At 41.0% G+C, this 21,666-nt stretch overlaps 5 protein-coding genes across 5 annotated transcripts; 2 read left to right on the forward strand and 3 right to left on the reverse strand.

Annotated features, from left to right (window-relative positions):
* Positions 1 to 74: 74 nt before the first annotated feature.
* LOC108073971 (F-box only protein 32) lies at positions 75 to 10,291 on the reverse strand. Its single transcript, XM_017165814.3, has 5 exons — positions 10,039 to 10,291; positions 9,223 to 9,482; positions 2,161 to 2,465; positions 1,915 to 2,096; positions 75 to 1,847 (listed from the first exon to the last, which is right to left on the reverse strand). The coding sequence occupies exons 2-5, from the start codon at positions 9,327 to 9,329 to the stop codon at positions 1,371 to 1,373; spliced, it is 1,071 nt and encodes a 356-aa protein (XP_017021303.1). The 5' UTR covers positions 9,330 to 9,482; positions 10,039 to 10,291; the 3' UTR covers positions 75 to 1,370.
* A 257-nt stretch (positions 10,292 to 10,548) lies between these two features.
* Positions 10,549 to 10,896, forward strand: Ccdc56 (Coiled-coil domain containing 56). The gene has a single exon (XM_017165817.3). It carries the CDS (start codon positions 10,630 to 10,632, stop codon positions 10,894 to 10,896), a length of 267 nt encoding a protein of 88 aa, XP_017021306.1. The 5' UTR covers positions 10,549 to 10,629.
* A 138-nt stretch (positions 10,897 to 11,034) lies between these two features.
* On the forward strand, positions 11,035 to 12,114 carry mtTFB1 (mitochondrial transcription factor B1). Its single transcript, XM_017165815.1, has one exon. The coding sequence runs from the start codon at positions 11,035 to 11,037 to the stop codon at positions 12,025 to 12,027; it is 993 nt and encodes a 330-aa protein (XP_017021304.1). The 3' UTR covers positions 12,028 to 12,114.
* crim (QVR superfamily protein crim) lies at positions 12,055 to 12,937 on the reverse strand. Its single transcript, XM_017165816.3, has 3 exons — positions 12,770 to 12,937; positions 12,565 to 12,705; positions 12,055 to 12,504 (listed from the first exon to the last, which is right to left on the reverse strand). Exons 1-3 carry the CDS (start codon positions 12,825 to 12,827, stop codon positions 12,227 to 12,229), a joined length of 477 nt encoding a protein of 158 aa, XP_017021305.1. The 5' UTR covers positions 12,828 to 12,937; the 3' UTR covers positions 12,055 to 12,226.
* A 725-nt stretch (positions 12,938 to 13,662) lies between these two features.
* Positions 13,663 to 16,439, reverse strand: LOC108073886 (uncharacterized). Its single transcript, XM_017165671.3, has 2 exons — positions 16,265 to 16,439; positions 13,663 to 14,273 (listed from the first exon to the last, which is right to left on the reverse strand). Exons 1-2 carry the CDS (start codon positions 16,362 to 16,364, stop codon positions 14,017 to 14,019), a joined length of 357 nt encoding a protein of 118 aa, XP_017021160.1. The 5' UTR covers positions 16,365 to 16,439; the 3' UTR covers positions 13,663 to 14,016.
* Positions 16,440 to 21,666: the final 5,227 nt, after the last annotated feature.

The raw sequence follows: 21,666 nt of genomic DNA on the forward strand, positions 1-21,666 counted from the left end.
TGGCGGGATGTTTGTAATATTTAAAAACCTCTTGAAAACCCCTTGCTTATTATTCACCAAATGAAAACCACACCTTTGCTCTCCATAGATATTTGCAAGTTTATTGTAAACATAAAATCAGAGATTTATTTCGCAAACGCATAATAATCGGAGAATGCTAAAAACCTTCATACTTACAATAGTAATTAAGTATAGTAATAGTAATGCGATCGAACAGATATTTTGTACAGGGAAAGGAAATCATGAGGCCGGGTTGTCGGGAGGTTCTACTAAAGGATATATCTATACACATTAACATTATCTATAGGTCCGCCAGGAAACTTGTAAAAACAAGATGAGTAATGTCATACGATTTGGCCTTACAGATCCTGTTTTTATAAGGTCTTTTCTGTGATATACTTAGCTGCCAGTGTGCCTTAGCATTGGTTAAGGTAATCATAATCGTAATCTCTGCTCGATCTCTAATATTTGTATATATAGCATTGCTTAGCGGCAGATCGCTTGAAGATTTGTTATCGTTAGGTAGGTGTATTCGTTTCTAGCTTTGCTTCCTGCAACATCACATGATTTCTCCTTCTACTCTTCTACACGGAACTACGCGGATCGGGGGACGGGGTATTCAGAGCCTGGTTTGATTTGATTTCTTTGATTGGAACTTATAGTAAGATTTAGCACCAAAAGCAGCTTGATACAGACGTAAAAGAAACTACACTTAAGTCCTACAAATAGATCGCGATCAAAAGACATGCATAAAAGTGAGTGTGTTTCGTCGTTTGTCTTAAAATGAACAAATCGGTAATAATTACACATTATATATACTGGTTTTTTTAAAAATAGTTTCTCGATTCAGTTTGACAACAAAATAATCGCTTATTCTCGTTTCTTTTGTGGCAGTTTGTTTTTATGTTGCGTGTCCTTAAAAAGTCTATAGCAACTGCAAATCTCAAGGATCTCCCCGAATTGGACCCTGACACGCCTGATCTCTACACAACTAATAGTAATCTTCGGTCCTGCACAGATAGTGGTTCAGACTTCGACCCTATAAACTGGTAACAATACAAAAAGAGCGTTGGCAAAGGCAGAGAACTGAACTAGAATCTGAATCTTAACCTGCACAAATCTGCAAACCAGTCGAAACGATTATAATGTAGTTATAGATTAGGGATATCTTTATCACTTTGCTTTCTAAACCACTCCTCATCCGCCTCCATCATCCCTTCTCTTAGGGTAAAACTTTAACACGCACATAAAGACTTTCACTCGCAGCCAAACAACTTATCCATGGACAGGGACACCATTCACTCCTCTCTCTCTCCCTAAAAATACATATCGATCTCTATCTCTAATCTCTCTCCCTTGGTCTGATCCGCTTACAACGAGAAGTACTTGAGAAACTGGGCCGGGGGCACGGGCTGAGCCAAGGCCAGCTGGCCACCCGCTTCCTCCACTCGCTGCTTGTAGTCAGGACTCTGGTCCACAATGCACGGATGTCCATCCGATGGCCAGAAGAGGCAGCAGCAAGAGCGGCACAGGGCCAGCACCTCGGCAAACTGGTAGTCATCGTTGACGCCGTACGTGCGACGCAACTGGTGGTAGATCTGCTTCCAGTCCTTGATCTCGCCCATCTGCTTGAACTTGTCCAGGTCGAGGATGGTGTGAATCTGGCGCTGATTGAAGTGGAAGCGCGTCAGCTCGCGCCAGATGCGCTGCTCGGAGACCAGCTTGGCCATGGTGTCCCAAGCCTTGGCGGCGGACTCCAGGTCCCGATGGTCGGCAATGCACAAGATAATCTCACGGACGCACTCCTCCGGCAGCTCGTGCAGCTTGGGCTTGGCCTCGGGATCGGGCTGGCAAAGAAATTGGAAATATTAAGCATGGAAGAAAAGCTGGACTTGGTTTGTAATGAGATCTCACCTCCCTAATCTCGATTTGGCTGGCCACACGCTGTATGCGCTTGATGGTGGCCATGTGCTCCTTCCACAGGTAGGTGCTGCCCAGCGGCTTGCCCCAGCACTTTTGGTTCTCCTGGTTGACAATGTGCTCCAGCTTTAAGGCCAGACCACGCAAAACATTAGGATGTTGCTGGCTGTCATTTACTGAAATAGAAAAATATGAAAATAAAGTTGATTTATTTAAAATTAAAGTCTAAATTCCACTTACCATGCGAGGCCACTTCCTCAACCATTTGGAGCAGCTGCCGCTGGGCACTGCCTGGCAGGCTGGCTATGCCCTTGTTGGACACGAGCAGCAGGAAAGCACAGATGTAGTGGAAACGCTTACGATCTCGCACTGATCTTCGAAAATCCAGACGTTTTACAGCCTCACTGAGGCCATTGAATCCGGCAATCTCACGTGTACACCGAATGGTGATGTGGTAATGGGGCGGCATCCCCGCCGACTCGTCCTCTGTGGAACTGTCGCTGCTGGCATCCTGGTAGCTGCTACTGCTGCCCTCAGAGTGGTGACTGCAAGGGGAAGATGAATGAATAATGTTATTTTATACATATTAAACAGAGTCTTAAATCTATTCCTTATTCACTTTTATGACTTTTTTTGCTTTAAATAATTTTAAAAACAAGATAATCCATTGTCAATGTAACATTTCGGAAGTGATTCGGTCCAACTCTGAGCTGGCACTCCTCTCAACTTGGGGGGCTAACCAGTTTGGCCAGTATGGCACTCTTGGAGTGCAGCAACTGCCAAGTATTTGGCTTTGGCGGCTTACAAGTGTTAAACGCTTGTGAGTAGCTTTTCACAAGGCGGAAGCTACTGCCGCCGATTCCCACCATCTGATCCACGGCTCTGTCCGGTTATTAAATTAAGCAATTCGGCGGAGAGTGGAAACCCAGCAGAGTGTCAAGTTTTTAAGCAACGTTTAATGCAATTACAAACATTGGGTCGCTCAAATTTGTGAGGATTGTACACATTTGCAATTCAATTTGAAAGGAATTAAGAGTCATTCGGGAAGTAGGAGTAAATGGTTGTGTTTACTAGATAGAAATCTATTTTAAAAGCTGTTTCAATTTTAGATTACTTAGATTTTACTTTAATAAAACCCCCTTGTGGCTAGACATTTACAACTTGAAAAGCCATTATCCAAATGTCAGGCCCCCTCCCCATTAGCAACCTTGAAAATCGACATTTACTGGGCGCCCTGGAAGTTGTGCAAAAACCGAGATAAGAAAACCTAATTACCAGGCAATTATGGAGGGAAAAACTTCAATTAGATAAAGTGCAGTCGGCAGCAAAACAGCCACAGGAGACGAGCGAGCGAGCACACTTTGACCCAGTTGTGGGGGGTAAAATCAAAAACAATTTTGCGGCAGCCAAGGACAGTCAGCGTCCTCGCCGGAATCCACACAACCGCACCAGCAAATGGTCAAGGCACATCGATCCGGTCTTCCCAGGTGCTTGTCCTCCACGAAGGAGAGTAAATTAAATTCAGCATCAGCTGCAGGCCAGTTGGAATTAGGTCCTTAATCAGTGGTAATTCACTCACGGTCCCTAAACAGGAGCTAAGTAAAGCTCGCCCCTTGCTCCAAGGAGAATAACAGCCATCAAAGACAGGACTACGAAAGTGGAACGAGAAACAGCAAAAGGGAGAAACGCACAAAAGCTCAGAGCGAGTCGAGAGCTGAGAATCGTCGTTGGCCTGGTCTGGCCTGGCCTGGTCCAAAGTAGGTCACCGCCTCTATTGCCCACTACAGTTCGTACGTATACGTAATGTGGGAAAGCACTGCACAGCCATGTGTTGCTGCTTTATGATCTGTTATTGTTTTCTTTTCTGGTTTTTGGTTTTGACTTGGCATTTCGCATTGCATTTGAGTGACAATAGGGGGATGTTCTGCAAGCGAAAATGTGTTTGAAACAATTTAAATCAATTAAGACTAAAAGGATATAAGGGGAAATAATGCAAGTGGAAGTTAAAAGGATAAAATTTAAGGTGGTTTAAATGTAAATTAAGGTAATAATAAACTGATTAATCAAAGAAAATAAGAGGCTTCTTCCTTTGCTAAAGTTGTTAATTGTTTCTTAAATAAAACCTTAACCATATCAACAATTTTATCTAACTTTATCGTATGATTTTCCTACTTAAGGAAAATGGTTAAAGAGGTATAAATATTCTTATTAATTTCTTCAAGAACATGGTCTTTCTAGTATCCCCTAATTATCAGTTAATAAACATTATTATACACAAGATAACTCTTTCAAAATCAATTTCACAAGATATATACCATTGGCATTGCTCATCATAGATAAAAGAAACAAAGGAATCAAATCAAACAAACCAAACCCCTCAAATAACACTTTATTATTGTAATTTTCAGTGCCAATTATTGTTTTTTGATTAATTTGTTCCGTCTTCCCATTTTTCGCTCGAAATTCGTGAGGTTGTCGCTGGTTGTTTTTTAGATAAACATGCAATTATCTCAGCGGATTCGTATAAAGATAGCTGACGAACAATGAAATTGTTGTGCTTCTGTCTCCTGGCTGGTCCCTGCTCTGCCCATCCCACAGCCATCATCCCATCCAACCAACAGACCGTGCCGTGGCCGACAACTACGACCACGTGATTCATATAAATCACTCAACGACGTCACCATCAAGCGTTCGTTTACCTTTCTCCAAGCGAATTAAACAAATGAAATGAAGAGCGGGGCGATGCGCCTTGACTGGCAGGCGCAGCGGGAAAAACTATACACAGTTGCAGCGGAAAATCGCTTTTCTATTTTTAAACATGTGACCTTTTTCGACATAAATAATTGGTAATGGAGCTGAGGACCGCTGAAGGAGCCCAGAAAGCGCATCGACTTTGTTTCAAGTTCTAATTATAAAGAGAGTCGGAGATGCCGCCAATGGGGAATCACAGGGAATGGAAATATTTGGTTGCAAAAGATAAATTGTATATATAATTGGGAAAGTGCGCATGAGTGAATCAGAGAAAGAAAAGAACGCATTTTGCATTTCCTACTGCGTAAAATATAGTTGACTAATACAGTTTTGTGGATTTTCTTCTATATATACTTTTAATATTCAAAAAACAATTTCAAAAACATGTTTACCACCTTTTTTGAGGCGCAAAAGGGATTCAGAATAGAAACTATTCACTTAATTATAAATGACAAAGATATATATAGGGTATTATAATTTTATTCAAAAGTTTTCAAGGCAGTGAAGGAGTGATTTCCGACCCTATAAACCATATATATTCTTGATCAGCATCAACAGGCGAGTCTTTCTAGCATTAATCGAACGAATTTTTTTTTTCAAAATTTTGAAAATTTGATAAGGGGTGACATCATTAAAATTTTCAAAAATGACCAAAAATCTTGATTTCTTAAAATCTAAAATTTCGTTTGCAGATTTGTTAGCCTAGAAAAGACTTGCATAAAAAAGCTTTCCGTATAATAATTGCTGCTTTTTTGGCTTAGTTATGCTCGATTTATGATTCTATGCCTTGATCCTATGGCATCCTGCAGGGATATACAAAATTTCGACTTCCCGAAATCTGTAACCTTTCTTATTTATAATAAAATTAACTACTAAATTTACACTTCTTAACTTAATCTCATTCATTTCAAACTAAAACTAAGCCTACAAGCAAAAATGCCATAAAATTGCCAGAGAAAATTTGAAAATTCATCAATCATTAACTCTGAATGTGCGAATGCGTTATTTTTATTTATCTCCACATCCACACACACACACATGGAAAATATGTTTAACGATACGTTAAGCCATTTTCCGCGACCTCATGGGCCTTGATAGAGTGGAAAAAGCAATGGGTAGCGAAAAGACTGGCAGGAAAATCGATCAAAAAGCGAGCGGGCGATCGTTGGTCCGCAGATGTGCAGCGAAGAGTGCAGTGAAAGTGGGTCCAATTCCGACTCCGACTCCGGCTCCGGCTCTGACTTGGACACGTCCGCACTCTGTCGTGTGCACTTTGGATTCGCTTTTCCATGCAATTTGGATTTTCTAATTATTACTTTTTTTTTTTGAGGCATTATCTAATGGGGCTTCAGTGCCGGCCGACGGGCATTTAAATTTTTAATTTACCAGAAAGAAAGTTGGGTAATGCTCGAAACGAGTGCTTAACACGGTTACGAAATAAAGCAATAAAATATGTGGATTTCAGAAATATATACATATTAAGTCACGAAAGTGAGACTCAAATATTATTGGTCCACTTCCCATACACATTTCCCCGTTTTGGAAAATTAGGATACCCAAACCTTGGGGCGCTGATTACAGCTCGTTCGACTTCAATTGAGTTTAATCTCTCGAAAATGCGTAGTGGCTGACTACAATTTATATAATATTTTATGAGATAAGCCAAAGATGTTGCATAAGACAGAACTACGCATAAACTACGAGAAACGCGTGCACGCTGAGGATGTCAAAAATAAAGAACTTGAAGTGCACTTTTGACAAGTCATAAAGAACGCCATCGAAACTCAGGGAGGGGCGTTTATTTTTGGCATTTCGAGTGGTCGTAAATGGGGGAAATGCGGAAATAGTGCCACTAGTGATCTAGTCGGACAGGAATATACAGTAGAGGGCATAGAAATATAAACAAAAATGGTCTAAATGAGGTCTAAGAATGAATAGGTGTTTAGAAAATTTAGAAGAATACATTTCTTTCTTTGAAAATTGAGATAATCTGAATATATTAGTAAATATACAAAAATATTACGGAGATAAATAAAATAAATAATCCTAAAAAATCTAGTTCATTTTAGAAAGCCAAAGTTAATATTTTAAGAATATTTTTATTTAGTGTCTGTTATTTTGACCCTAGACTGTTTGTAAACAAATTCCCCAGTAACTCGAAAAATGTTCCAAATTTAGAATGACAAAGAAAGGTGGGCAGAGGCACGAACGAATGCACATTCTGCCCCATTGAAATGACTTTGTTACTGCGGTCTTGTGACTGTGAAAAGTCTGTCCTGCGGACTTCAAAAGTCACACACACATATGTATACATTTTAGCCAAAGGCTAACTTAACCGTAGGCGTGAAAATCGGTCAAGTTTAGGCCAAAAGAGTGCAAAGTGCGAGAGTATGTGAGAGAGTTTGCAACGGCCCCAAAAGCTCAAGGTTCCGCACCGCCCACTTTCGACCTCCGAACTCCCACTTTCCACCCAACAACTTCCCCCCCTTCGAATCGATATATGTTATATGTCAGTCATCGGAATGAGTAATTTCAATAAATACATGCATAATGGAAATCCATCATCTTGTCAGAAGAAAAACTGCTTGTAAGGCGTGAAATGGGAATTAAAAATTAATGACTTTGAGAAATTAGTTTAAGGATATCAGAGGATGCTGTATATTTATTGTAGACTTTATAAGATAAATTAAAAATTATTGGACATCGAAATTTTAGAGAACGGGAAATTACTGGATACTTTCTTTCTCTTTAAAATTCTATCAAAACTCAAAAAAGTGAATGGCATACTTAAAATTCACAAGATAATAGTTAAAGCAACCTTTACTTTTCTAGAATATAAAAGTATACAATTAAAATAGAAAATCATAAATATAAAAACCTCACAAATCGTAAAAAACAGGGCCCCTGTTTTCACTCTCACCAACTATTGTTTTAATGTCTGAATAACTTTTTGTTCCACTTGCAATTTCCCATTGCAGCCAAGCGATAAACAATGGCTATCAATCAAATGAGCGATCGATCAGAGATACTACTCCACCACCAGGCCGCCACTCGAGATACGGATATTGGTGGCACTTCTACCACTTTCACAGCGTTTAATCAGTGACTCACTGCCGGTATATATGACACTTTAAATAAATGAAGATTTTGGGGAAACTTCTACAAGATTTGTAGCAACTTTTCATGGCCATAAACGCACAACTTGGGTCTCGCAGTTGATTATATTTTTCTGCCTGCGGCTTGAGTTTGAGAAATCATCGATTCGTCGACCGATGGGAAGTGGGCTTCATTGTTCGGGCCACGACAATTATTCGCCGCTTTGCTTTGGCCAACTTCAATGGCAGCAGCACCATCACCGGGCATTATACTATTGGGCCCAAAGCGAGTCTATTAAATTGAATGATTTAAATATTTCGGTAGCGAAAACTGCCAGACAATGCCACGATTTTGTATTTTGTGTGTTATAGAGCTTAGGGTTTATGGAACACTACGAAATATGGAGCAATGATCACAGATCAAGGCAGAATTATGATTTGAAGAGATGGAATTGTCATTGCACTCAGCCAAAATTGGCTCAAGGTAATTCTTTATCTCTTACTGATAAGATTGTCTGCAAAAAGTGGGTTTTGCACATAGAACAGAAAAATATGGTAAATAAAACATTTTAAAATCGAAGCCTTGAGTGTATGTACTATGTATTTTTACACGGAAGTGAGGCCCATGATCTAGTTTACTATTTCTATTTGCTAATGGAAACGTGACTAGAAACTACTTGTGAGTAATCCAAATACCACCACAGAGTTAAGTTCACTTAAGGTCATTCCCTGTACATTTGAAATGACGTCTTAAATTTTTGATTTTAGATTAGATAGCTTTTGAAATATAAATCAATTAAGTTTGCTATGCCTTTAAGACGCACTTTAGAGACTTGGTAATATTTATACGAAATTAATTGAATAAAAAATATTTAAAATTTATATTTAATTTATTTATAAATGTCTTAGGTTAAAAAACTGTTGTTGCTTTGGAAAGCTTAACTTCCAAAACTCGAAACCCTATTTCTGCAATACTAAACTCTTATTTGTGAGTTATTATTTTGAAACTAAGTTAACCTGGCCTGTATTATAACCTTTACAAATGCAAATTGAGCATTGTGCGATTGGTTTCAACAGCAACTTACTTACAAAATATATATTTCATAATTGGGACGTCAAAATTAAGGGTCTATTGTGAAAAGTTGCGTGTGTTCGTTCGTCTATTAGAAAATGCGTGAAATACAAATAAAAAATAAAAGAAAGAAAGCTTACTTAGATTGTATACCGTTTGCAAGGGTTGAATCTATCATAACTTAGCCAAAAATTCATTAATTTCAAATAGGAAAGTTGTTCTGGGTTAATTTTTATTGGGTTAAGCAGAATGCATACTGAATTTAATGTTTTAATTTGATTTATGGGTTCGGAAATGACTACTTCATTGTGTTACTATCCTCTGACTGAAATTATAATATCACCCTCCAGAGTATTATAATTATTATTTTAATTAAAAACTCACCGCTTCCGCTTGCCGCCGCACTCCAGCACCTTGGACATCTCCCAGCCGCCATCGGTTTTGATCCATGTTTCGCCGGGCGACCGAAAATCTTTTGAAATGAACGCCATCTCGAATACCGATTCCTTTGTCTGGCGTCTGCACTAACGTATTGTTTTTCGCGTCAACTTGTAGATTTGTATTTGTATTTGTTATTGTTTTTTGTTTTTTAAATTGTACTGCCTAAGCGGACGGCGGTTGACGAAACGCGATTTGATTTGTGGCTGCAAGAGGGAATTTCAAAATTAATTGCAATAGGGTGCTGGGAATTAAGAACCGAACTGCGGAAACGAAACCTATTCGGAGTGGGGGATTCAAGAGTTTGAAATCTCCAGTTGCCTGGAAGCGAATCTGGCAACAAACGTTGAATAAAAAACCAAAACAAAACAGAAGGAAAAAAACAGTCCAAATAAGGCGAAACTAGCCCCACGAGTGAGAGCGAGAGAGGGAGAACGCCAGAGAGACCGCTCCGACCAGCTGTTAGGTTTCCATCGTCGGTGGAGGGGGAGGCGTTTGGGGCCTGACGGTGGGGGGGTCTGGCGGAGTGTTGTGCTCTCCGTCTCTTTCTGTGGCTCTTGTTCGTCCGTAGGTACACAGCTGATTTCTGCAATTACGCGTTTGTTTTGCCTTTGTTGTTATTGCCAGTAAAATTTTTCAGAGCAGTTTCCCAAGCACGCAACCGAATTTTTACTTTCATTTCCGCATTTCAAAGTCATCGCAGGGGCTTCGATCGCCACTCTTGGGTAATTAACACGAGCACGGCAATCTCTGTGTACGTACGTTTTTAGAAATATGGAACACGTTCTGGATTTGCGGAAAACGCAGTTTTCCTCAAGCTCTAATTACGCACTTTGCAGCGCAATTACAAGTAATGGCTTTGGCTGACTTGCAGGCAACTAATGACGCACTCTGCCTGGAAAAGCGTTTTCCGCTGCCGTCGCACTCGAGCCACCAACAAAAGTGAACTGCCGTGGCGCAGGGCCCGAAATAGGAGGAAAACTTAAGTCGTTTTAACGGATGAAAATCGCTGCTCGCTTTGGTGTGACCGTTGGGGGAGCGCCAAAAATAACCGAGTTTCCAAGCCGTCAATCGAAAGCAATCGATAGTCGATTGCTCATTAAATAGTTTATATAAACAAACATTTAAATAAATTATAAATATTAAAAAAATGAAAATATTTGTATAACTTTTTAGGAAATTTAAAATACAAATTCTAACGGAAATTTCAGAAACCCTATTTATTTGATAGAAATCGATGGTCCTTTTTATCGAATGTGCTATCGATTTTACTTCCATCTTTATATCGTGTGAGATTTCATAATTTTCGACAGCGAAAAGAACGAAAAATATCACATTTTGTAAGCGTTTATAATGTCGGCGCCGGAGCAGGGACCTAAGATCAAGTACGGGGAAAACGCTCCCAAACTCGACAGGGCGCAGCTGCAGTTTATGAAGTTGATCGAGGAACAGAACCTGGACCGCGTGCAGAAACTCAAGCGCATCCGCCGCAACAATCTACTGACCGCCGGCGCCCTGGGAGTCTCCGTTCTGGCCATCTACGGATACTCTATCTTTTCGGTGCAGCAGGAGAAGTTCCTGGACGACTTTGAGGAGCCCAAGAAGGTCTCCACCAACTAGCCCCAGCTGTTATAGTTAGTTTTTTCCTAGTTCGTAAGCGTTTTCTTCATTTTACACATCCCTGAAGTCGTTGCACAACAAGGTGAGTGTGGTTTTTAGTCTTGCCCGGCACTTTCTAGATGTTTCCACTTGTTGCAGATGTCACAAGCCGCCGCCCGCATACTCCAGAGCGGGATGCGCCTGCCGCCACTCCCCACCATCCGGGAACTGGTCAAGCTCTACAAGCTTCAGGCCAGAAAGCAGCTGAGCCAGAACTTCCTCATGGACGAGCGTCTGACGGACAAGATTGTCAAGTCTGCCGGCCGCATCGATGCGAGGGATATTGTGCTGGAGGTGGGTCCCGGCCCCGGCGGCATCACCCGCTCCATTTTGCGCCGCCAGCCGGAGCGACTGATGCTCGTGGAGAAGGATCAGCGGTTCACTGAGACCCTCCAGCTGCTTAAGGAGTGCGCCAGACCACTTAACATCCAGGTGGACATGTACTACGAGGACATCCTGCGCTTCAACGTGGAGCAGCATATTCCGGACACTTCCCAGCGCATCCATTTGATCGGCAACCTTCCGTTCGCCATCTCCACGCGCCTTTTGATCAACTGGTACGAGGATTTGGCCGCCAGACGAGGCGCTTTCCGACGCAACGACACCTGCATGACACTCACTTTCCAGAAGGAGGTGGCCGAGCGGATTTGCTCACCTGTCGGTGGCGAGCAGCGCTGCCGCTTGTCGGTGATGTCACAAATCTGGACGGAACCGATCCTGAAGTTCATCATACCGGGCAAGGCGTTTGTGCCCAAGCCGCAGGTGGATGTCGGCGTTGTCAAGGTAATGCCTCTGAAACGTCCAAAGACCCAGCTGCCGTTCCCCTTGGTGGAGCGCGTGGTGCGGCACATCTTCAGCATGCGTCAAAAGTACTGCCACCGGGGCTATGGCACCCTATTCCCACCGGAAGACCGGGAAGAGGTCACCGAGAAGCTCTTCCAGCGCGCCGAGGTACAGGACACGCTGCGGTCCTTTGAATTGTCCGTGGAACAGTGCCTGAGGCTGGCGGAAGTATATGCAGAGCATGTGAACGCACATCCCGAGGTGGCTAGCTATGATTACCGGGCTCCAAAGAATCCGGAGATCGTCTAATGCAACGATTTCACGCCTGTTTATAAATATTGTAAAATGTATTTAATTAGTTGAGTAAACAAAAGTCTCTAAAACGTGTAAGCAATACGCAAAAAGTTGTACAAAGTCGTGGAATGTGCGGACGGAATGTTGGACGAGATTCGTCTTTGTTTAGTTTTGTTACTAAGGCACTTTGGCAGTCCACCTCCGTGGTGACGCTTCAGCGGAAGAGCAGCGCAGTGGCTACGGCAAGCAGGCCCAGTATGGCCGACACTCGCATCCCGCTGGTTCCGTTGCAGCGGTGGTCGAGGAAGCAGAAACAGAACTCTGTGTCCGTAAAGTAGTCGCGCTTTATGTCGTGCTCCTTGATCGTGTGGTTGACGTAGTGCCCCAGTTTCACCATCTTGGCGGCAGGACGACAGCCCTCGTACTTGTCAGCGGGTATGTCCTTGCGGAAGCTCAAGGCGCTAAGGCAATCGCGTGTAATGGTCTCCTGGGCTGCAAGGGATTCTTGGAATCAAGACACGTGCTGGAGTAAATAAGGAGGCGTGGACTTACCGCCGCGTCGCTCTGTCACCTTCACGCAGATGTCGTTTGGTTCTGGGCAGTGCTCGCCCAGGAAGCCTATGCCCCGCCAGTTGAAGTTCTCCGCGCAACCGGGCGTGGCTGATGTGCAGCGGTAGCACCAGATCGCAGCGCCTGTCAATCAGTTTAATTGTTTAATTATGTCAAGTTCTGTAAAATCGTGCAAAACTGTGCAAACCTTCGTGAATCAGAGCTGCCAGCAGCAGCACTGCGATGAGATTCGTCTGGGATTGCATTTTGTCCAATAGTTTCTGCACTAAAACGTTGTTTTATTTACAAAATAAGAAATTTCAGAAACGTAAATAATAGAAGCAACGCCCAAGCTGGCGATAACGATCAACGATAACGATTAACTGTGCTGCCAGATGTAAATTAGATTTTCACCCTAAAAAATCTCACAAAATTTCCCAATGCGGTCTGGTAGCCCTAGTGGCCCCTTTTTCCGTCCAGTGTTGGAAAATCGGATTGTTTGAATTTCGGTAATGGCCATAACTTAAATTTAAAATTTTAAATCTTGTACATTGTAATGTATATTTATAGATTACCCAAAGTAGTATAAAGAAAGCTAGTTTCTCAAATACAATAGCCACATCTTAATAACTAAATTACCAATTATGTTGGAAGTAATAAAGCTTTAAATTCCCCTAATTATTAGGTTTACTTACCATTTCTAATTCTATTTTTGGAACATCCACAGCTGGTCATTCAGCGACTCTTGGCATTTCCTGTTAGCTCTAATACTCATACTGGGCAACGTCGGCCATAAAATTATCATTCGTCTCAGGCGCAGAGTCGGCAAACCGTTGGACTCTCGAGCAATAAACTTTTGATTGTATTTGGAGCTCTGCCGCGGATCGCTTCATATGCGGCATGTGCGATGTTTGCCCAAGCCGAGAGATGAGTCAGCCAATAATCTTTTGGCTTATTGACAGAATCCAAAAAAAAGAAGAGCGCGTAATCCGGTGGAACAGGCAGCGACTGCGCAAATAAACCGCAGGGAAAACGTTCCCAACTTGGACATGACGCCGCTAATCACGTATCCAAGTCAATCCGTTAAAGCAAACATTTGCATATTTCTGATTTGTTTATTATTAGTTTATTCGCTTAAACCTTACGAACTAAACATAGTTTGTTTACAGTTAGTCATACTTGCAAATATCGCATACAGGGACTTTTGAATAAATCAAAACAAATTGCATTATGTTCACACATGAAAACATGACGGGGGGGAAAGGGCTTTATGCTGTTTTATGTTGTTATGTACAAATTACAATAAATAAATTAAGAATGAATCACACATCGCACACACACATTCACCTGCTCACACAGACACTCTATCATTCGCGGGGTCTAAAAAACTACCAATACATTTTATGTAAAATCACGTTTCAGTTGCGGCTGCCAGCCACCTCTCGCACTTGGTTTCTACAGCGAGACAATAAAGTCCTTGCCGGTCTTGAAGTCAACGCACTTGAACTGCGGACAGCACTTGGGGAACCGCCAGTTGGGGTCGCTGGGCAGCTCCTCGCAGCCAGGTGCCTCCACATAGGGACAGGTCTCGATGCTGATCTCGCGGGCTTCCAGGTTGCAAGTCATAGCGGCGCAGATGCCCTTCGGCTTGTATTCCTTGTCGGGCAGCAGGGCCTTACGGGTGAACTTGTCGAAGCATTTGCCGGGATGAGCTGTAATAAAGAAGAGGAAATTGTATTTAGTAAATATATTTAACTTAAAATATCTTTAAAATTAAAGCATACTCTCTTGGTATCTGATTAAACTATAGAATTCCTTTTCCCCCTTTGTCAGAGAATATAAAAAATTGTTTTCAGTTTACATAGGTGCAAGCGGAAGTGGTACCAGTCTTCTTTGTTGCTTCCCCGAAGCTGTCTCGTAGTTACTGCATCTTATTTATGCATTTTATTTATGTCTTGCGAGCTTATGAGGAAGTGGCTATAAATCGTGACTTTGTGTCCGAGCGGAATTTAAATATGTGCTTGCCACTTACAAAACAAAACAAAAAAAACGAAACAAAATTCAGTTCAAGGTGCTTTTAATCGAGTAATCATAAATTTATTAATTTTACAAGTAAAGTTCAAGGCTCTCTTACAAAATCAATAAAAATTACATCAATTAAAATACACCCACTACCTCAGTGGCACTTATAAAGTCATGGAAATTTTTAAACTTTTTATAAACAATTATTCGCAGCCACTCAGCCTATTTTTGTAACTATCCCATGACTTGCTAAAGCTGAGAAAACGAAAGACTTAAGGCACGAACTTGACAGTCATTCGACAAGAAAATTGGCACACAAGTAAAGGTAATGCCGGGATATAAATACATCAGAGCTATAGACAGCCTGCGGTTGAGGCTGTGGCTTGAGCTGGAGACTGGAGACTGGCAACTGGGGACTGGTATTTATTTTTAAACCTCAAGCAATGAGCCAAGCTGACAGATGGCGGTGAAGCGTACTCGTGCTTTTATTTATAACGAACTGCCTGGCCTGGCTGGGCTGCCCTGCGGCTGCGAATTGCCGAGTTGTCGGGTTCAAAAATAAATTGCCAAATAGAAAGGTAAGTTTGATTAATGAGACTCGCCATTAATTTACCATTCGAGGAGCCGAAAAGAACACGCATTCCGACCAATTGTGCAATTAATACCGCCGCTCGCGTGAACTCATCGCCTATTTTTAAGCCATTTTGGCGCTAATTTCTTATAGATTAGTGAGCCAGAAATTCCCAGCCAAAGACGTCGGACGACCTTCACGCATGAATAATTCAGCAGAAGGAAAATAGTATCTGGCGATCTCTGAGGGGGATAATCGATAATTTTTCTAACTCAAATCCGCATAGCGATGCAAATTAGGCAAGAGCTTGAATAATAACCACATCAGCACATTTCTTATGCTAATTTTTGGCGAATGCGAAAAACCCAAAAACCGAAATTCATATCTATCTCTATTTTGTATCTGTATCCGAATCTGTATCTGTTTATCTGAATCTGCTACACAACCAACCACAGAAAGGGGGCCAATAACATGACAAATTTCATCTGTTGTTTTCGTATTTGCCTTTTGCGTTGTTCGACTTTATATCATTGTTTTCTTTTGTTTTTTATTAGCGTTGTTTTTTGTTTGTTGTTGACGTCAGCGAAAGCAGCCAAAAATCGAAAATATATCAAGCCATAAATCACATGTCTCAGGCTTTGGAATGATAAACAAATTTTTAGCCCCAATATTTGACGTCAAATATTCTTGTTCTTGAAAACTATTGGCTTGAATTGGACTGGAGACCGAGATCGAGGCATGAGCTAATATGTTAGGCCTCGTCAAATCATCGACCCAATCGTAAATCAATCACGACTGCAAAGCGCCATCAATGCTATTGTTTTATTGTGTTTTTGTGGCTGGCAAAGGTCGCCTGTCTATTAAATGGAAACTTTATGAGAAAACTCCATAAGCAAGCTTTGAGTAATGGAATTTTCAATCATTCTCAGGAAAAAAAATTCGCATTTAAATGGAAATTTAAGTATGAAGTGGATTTCAATGACTTTTTCAAAATGTAATTTTTAAAAGTTGGGAGTTTGTAGTAAGGAAAACCATAAATAAAACACTTCTAGTAGATTTTCCCTATTTGTTAACTTTTCTTCCTTCACATTATATATATATAATACTAACCAGGATGAAAGATGGCAGGCTGGGAGTAAATTGCTGCATCCACGACGCAGGCAAAGATGGCAAATACCGCGATGGTGGCACAAACTTTTTCCACTTGCATTTTGCAGTTGAGTTTTTGGGTTTTTTCAGAGTTTTTTTTTAAATATATATTTTTTATAAATATTTGCAGACGAGCTTGGCTTCCACTCTCGTATTTCTGTTCACTGGCTTTGAATTGCGCGTTAAGCTGGGGCTTGTCACGGGCAGCTGTTGTGCACGGTCTGATTTTCAGTCACCAACTGAAGCTACCTTCGTGGGGGCTCCCATATTTATGTCTGCCGGAGAGAGCCGCCGATCATGAGATCGGGCTATAATAACCCACTCTCTCGGCCGAAGCACATGTTTTCTTTTTGGTTCGTCGGGGGCCTGGGATATTCCGGAGTTGGGCGAGCGCCATAAATCTCACGAGGCTTTGCGGCTATTTGGAGCGATCGCTACGAGCTGGCGAAATGCTTTTACCCGGCCATTGTTCTGCATTATTTTGCAGTTTTGCGTAATTAATTAACCGGCCGCCTCAAAAATGGCCAGGCCAAGGGTGTGGTGTTCCTAGCTGTATTGGCATTGGTATGCGGTGGGGTCGCCCACCCTTGAATCTTCATAAATGGCAATACGTCGAGCTGCCGAGCCCCATTTAGCCGGCTTTTGAGTTGGGAATTTGCCGATGCGCATCGAATGGACTACTGCTAAATGCGGCTAAAAGATCTGGCCAAATTGGGATGCACTGACGCCCAGGCGGAGCTTTTGAAGATGACTAAACGGAGCGAGGAAAATGTAAACAATCCAAAGGCCGGGAATGGCTTTGAAGAGGGTTGAGTTGGGAGAGTAGGAGTTCAAAGAACAAATGAAGTCTTGACAGAATAATAGCCTTTATTCCCCATTAACATATTTATTAGTTTCATGTGCCGCCAGGTCATTTTCTGACATTTAACTGGTTTTAAAAGAAAGGCAGTTAAAGCCAAGTCAAGTCTCTGTACTAAAGTTTTACTCCTGGCACTCAACCAGAACTGAGATGAGAAGATCCCTGAACAATGGTACATTAATTAACCAAGCTCTAAGTATTAAGTATTTTTAAGCAGAAAAATAAGTAGTATAGATGATGTTTTAACTCAGAATCTGTGTATTTCCAGGCCAGATCATCTACATTGTACCCTCATTTATATCAAAAAAAAAAACTCGCATCATAAAAAACTCATAAAAGTTTTTGGTGTCAACAGCATTTTACCTGAAATTCTGAATGTTTGATGATCAAACTTTGATCCGAATTCTCCATGCATGTGTCTCTTTTTATATAAAACAATTTCACTAATTTACTTGCAGCTACACTGCTAAAAAAAATGTACATGGCTAGCCAGAAAGGTGAATGCACCTGGCGCCGATTGAAAATTAAAATTGCCACTGCCTGGCTGCCGGCCTGGCCTTATTATCCCATTTGGCTGACGCCAACTTGTCGCCGTCCGCCACCTTTGGGCCAACAGAAGGCGTAACGCTTAATGAAAACTAGTCGCTTCCCGACTTTTAAGCGATTTTATTGCATGCCAGAAACCAGTACAAAGTGACTGCTATAAGTGTGTGCACTTGGGATTTTATGGTACTGTTTGCATAATTTAAATTTTGAGATAAAAGTTGAAAAAGTAGTTTTAATAATTTATATTAACTGAAAATCCGCATTCTTATGTTACTTTTAGGTGAGTCTTTAAAAATATTAATAATATTATTTTAAAAATATTATTTAAAGGTTTTTCATATAAATATTATTTTTATAATATGAACATTATTTAATTTGTTAGTTAAAGAACATTTGTAACACCCTGCGTATGAGTGATGTAGCGGCAAAATGTTAGTTATATTGCTCATACGCAGTGTGTAAATTCTTAAGAATTTATTTGCAACTTAAATAGGTTTTTAAACAAATTAGGAAACCGGGTAATAAATTAAATTTATTTATTTGTACCTACTCTAGCTGTAAGGACGCTGTACCACAGTGAATCCTGAACTTCTCGATCACCCCAATTTCTGCCAAGAGTTACTTTTGAGCCAGTCGTCGTTTTTTGATTAAGGCCTCCCCCCTTTGCCAGTTGTTTGTGTTTGTTGTTTGGGCTCTCGATATCTTTTTACTTGTTTAACCCGTTTCCAACGTCTCCACCGCCGACAAGCCTTGATACCCATGTCGCACTTGCGAGGAGTCCGAGTCCAAGTCCGAGTCCGAGCCCGGTGTGACGTCAATTTGTTGTTTGTTTGCCGGGGGACTGGCACTGGAGCTTCGGCGCACGCTGGAATTTATTAATTATGGCCGGACCCTAGGCCGCTAGTATTCCACGGTATTCCTTACAGGCCTAGCATCGTGATAAGGTCGCGAACTGTATGTATGTAAGCTAAAAATTCCATTCGAACCGATTTGCGGTTGATTTATTGTTTATTCGTTTCCATTTTATTGGCCACTTTTTGGCCTACGTGCCATCGCCATAGGTCGTCGTCGTCGTCGTCGTCTCTGGTTTCCCAGATCGACATGGCATAGCCTATACCCATTCTGACGGTTCGTGTTTGTGACTAAAGCCGCAGACAAATCGATAAATATTTATGTGCCTTAGTTTTGTTGTTTTGACGCCGCGCATAATTAGTAATTAATATTACCTTTTTTTGTATTCCACAGCTAGCCCAGCGGCGCACACGGTAGCCGAGCAGGTAATTTCTGCCTTCAGCCAATAAACGATCAATTTATGAAAAATTAATTGTTGATTAATTGCCGCTCGGGTGTGATGCATTATGGATGAGGTTGTGTACCAGGCAGGCAGGCATTCACTTGGCCGGTTTCTTAAGTTTTGGCCCAAGACTGGGGGCTTCAGACGAGGACAACTTATACTCTATACCTTCCCCCTAAAATAAATTATACAAATATCTGATAAGATTTTAAATGTAATTGTCGGGGCACTTTCCTTAACAATCTAAGAGGTATTTTTAATTCAACTCCAAAGGCTTTCACAGAAAACTTTTAAGAATCTCCTGCAATCAAGACTCATCTTCTCCAGAATCCCCCCAGCCTTCCATAGACTCCGAACTGACATCGTCGAAATCGGACTGAGAATCTGAGCCCATAAGTGCAATCATATCATCGGCATGGGCTGCATCACAGTAGTGCTCCTTGTACTCGTGAATAAAACCCAGACGCACTGCAGCACCCAACAAACCCACCAGCAGCTCCTTTGCCTTCGCCTTGTCCTCGGTATTAAGCTGAGAAATCTTTGTGGATTTCATTAGTTTTTCCAAATTGGTTGGCTTTCTGATTGATTTAACGAGTTCAATTAATTCTTTTTCGGAAGCCATAGTCAAAGGCTTAAGAAATATTTCTATGGATGCAAAAAGGAACTAGAATTTGTTTTAATATTGTTCGTTTGAAGAAAGAAGACAAGAGCCTCCAAGGGCTACTGGGTTTCAATTATAATTTTGAGATTAGGTACGTAATGTCTAAGGAAATAAATTATTAATATGTAAATAAAGCTTACTTATCTGTATTTAGGGATAATTTAAACAAATTATATTAAGCATATTAATGGCTTTTCCAGAGTGTCCCAAAGTTCAAGTTAAACAAGAAACTCCCATGTGCCTTATCACATTTTTGCATAGTTTTGACTGAAAATAAATATATGAGACGAATATTAGGCCATCATAAAATCTGTCAGATTCCCAGAATTTACTGTGGCGACTTGGAGACGCGACAGACGTCGCTGATGAAATTCCTGCATAATCAGCGAGTTGGAGTTCGATCGGGAAATAGATTCGATTAGGCAACGATTCGGACTGGACCGGTCCGTCCGGCTATCACTCACCACGGCGACAGTAGCGATGGCGGTGTGTAATAAAATCTTCACGCCGTACACACTCTATACCATATAGATATATGTAGTAAACATTCCCAAAGGCGATTAGCACATGGCCCGAGATCGGGTAACTTGATGGATTGTTGGCAATTTCTTTGGCGCCAGACTTTGGCTTCTGCGCTCGTATGCGGATTTCGTTAGTCCGGGGTTTTTACTCCTAAACGGTAAACAAAAGGCCTGCGTGTTAAATATGCAAATTGGCCACAAATTAATTTATCGAGTCTGGGATTAAAGAAATTTCTATTGCCTTTCCCCCCTGTGCTCACCCGGTCGGTTCTGGGGAATACCTGATAGAGCCATTAGCTGATTGATTTGGGATAACATTTTTGCCAAATTGGGGCTGTCGAACTAGGGAGGCGTTCCGAAGAGATCATTAATCTAGGGAATCAAGGGAGTCTAGGGAATTTAGTTACTTGGGAAATACTTTTGAGCATCAATCTAGGGAATCTAAAGAGCCCAGGGAATTAAGTTACTTGGGAAATACTTTTAAGACTCTGTTAGTTATTGTTTTTTTAATAATCAGACTGGAATTCAATTTAAAATCTTGTCTAGAAACAACCTTAATTAACTTTAAATTGGAAATGAATTTAAATCGAATTTTATGGTCTTAATACCTTCTTAAAAAAACCAAGACAAGTCTCGTGATGCTCAACATTTTGTTTTTAATTTTTTGCTTGCTTGGTACTTCTCCATAAAAGCCATAAGGAAGCATTTCCGACCGATTTAATTATGGCATCACTAACTTAATTAGATCCACCTAACTTGTGCATAAGATTTTAAGGTATTTTCATCATCAGTTAAGAGAAGAAACTCATTCTATTTTTCCTTTATTGTTTCCTTATTTAAGATTTGTTACACGTTTTGTCTGATCCTCTCTTTGATGGAAACCTTGACGAATTACAACTCAAATATATTTAAAGCTGAAATCAAATTAAAACCAATATGGGCAGTGCCTTTTTTTTTTTGGGAATTTCCGCATGCCGGAGAGGTGAGTAACCAAGCACAATGATTGGTCAAAAAGCAGTTATATGATATTATGGAAATCTATGCCAACTTTGTGACTGGCACGCGTTCAAAGTATTGTTTTTATATTTTTAACATAATATTGTATTTCTGGTCGACCAGGGATAAGAGGACTCAGTTGGAAAACTGTCAGTATTTTAATTTATTGGATAAAGTCACATTTGTGAGCACTATTTAATATTCAAACATATATTTATTTTACAAAAACTTGCCGTAGACTTAAGAAAGTTGTTATACCATCTTCCAGCCATTTGTAATGTTTATAACTTAAAAATTTGTATGCTTTAAAGTTCAAGTCCCAATAAATTCCATCTGACCGCACGCATTTGGCTGATCGCTTGACTTGATCTGCTAATTTGATTTGCAAACAAATCCGAAACGCTCAATTTACGCGCACGCCCCCGCATTTTAAGCCGGCAGAGAACGCTCCACTGGCGAAAATCACTTAGCGGAGAAACCGGCAGC

This window comes from Drosophila kikkawai, chromosome 3L (genome assembly GCF_030179895.1).
Source record: "Drosophila kikkawai strain 14028-0561.14 chromosome 3L, DkikHiC1v2, whole genome shotgun sequence".
NCBI classification, from domain to species: Eukaryota; Metazoa; Arthropoda; class Insecta; order Diptera; family Drosophilidae; genus Drosophila; species Drosophila kikkawai.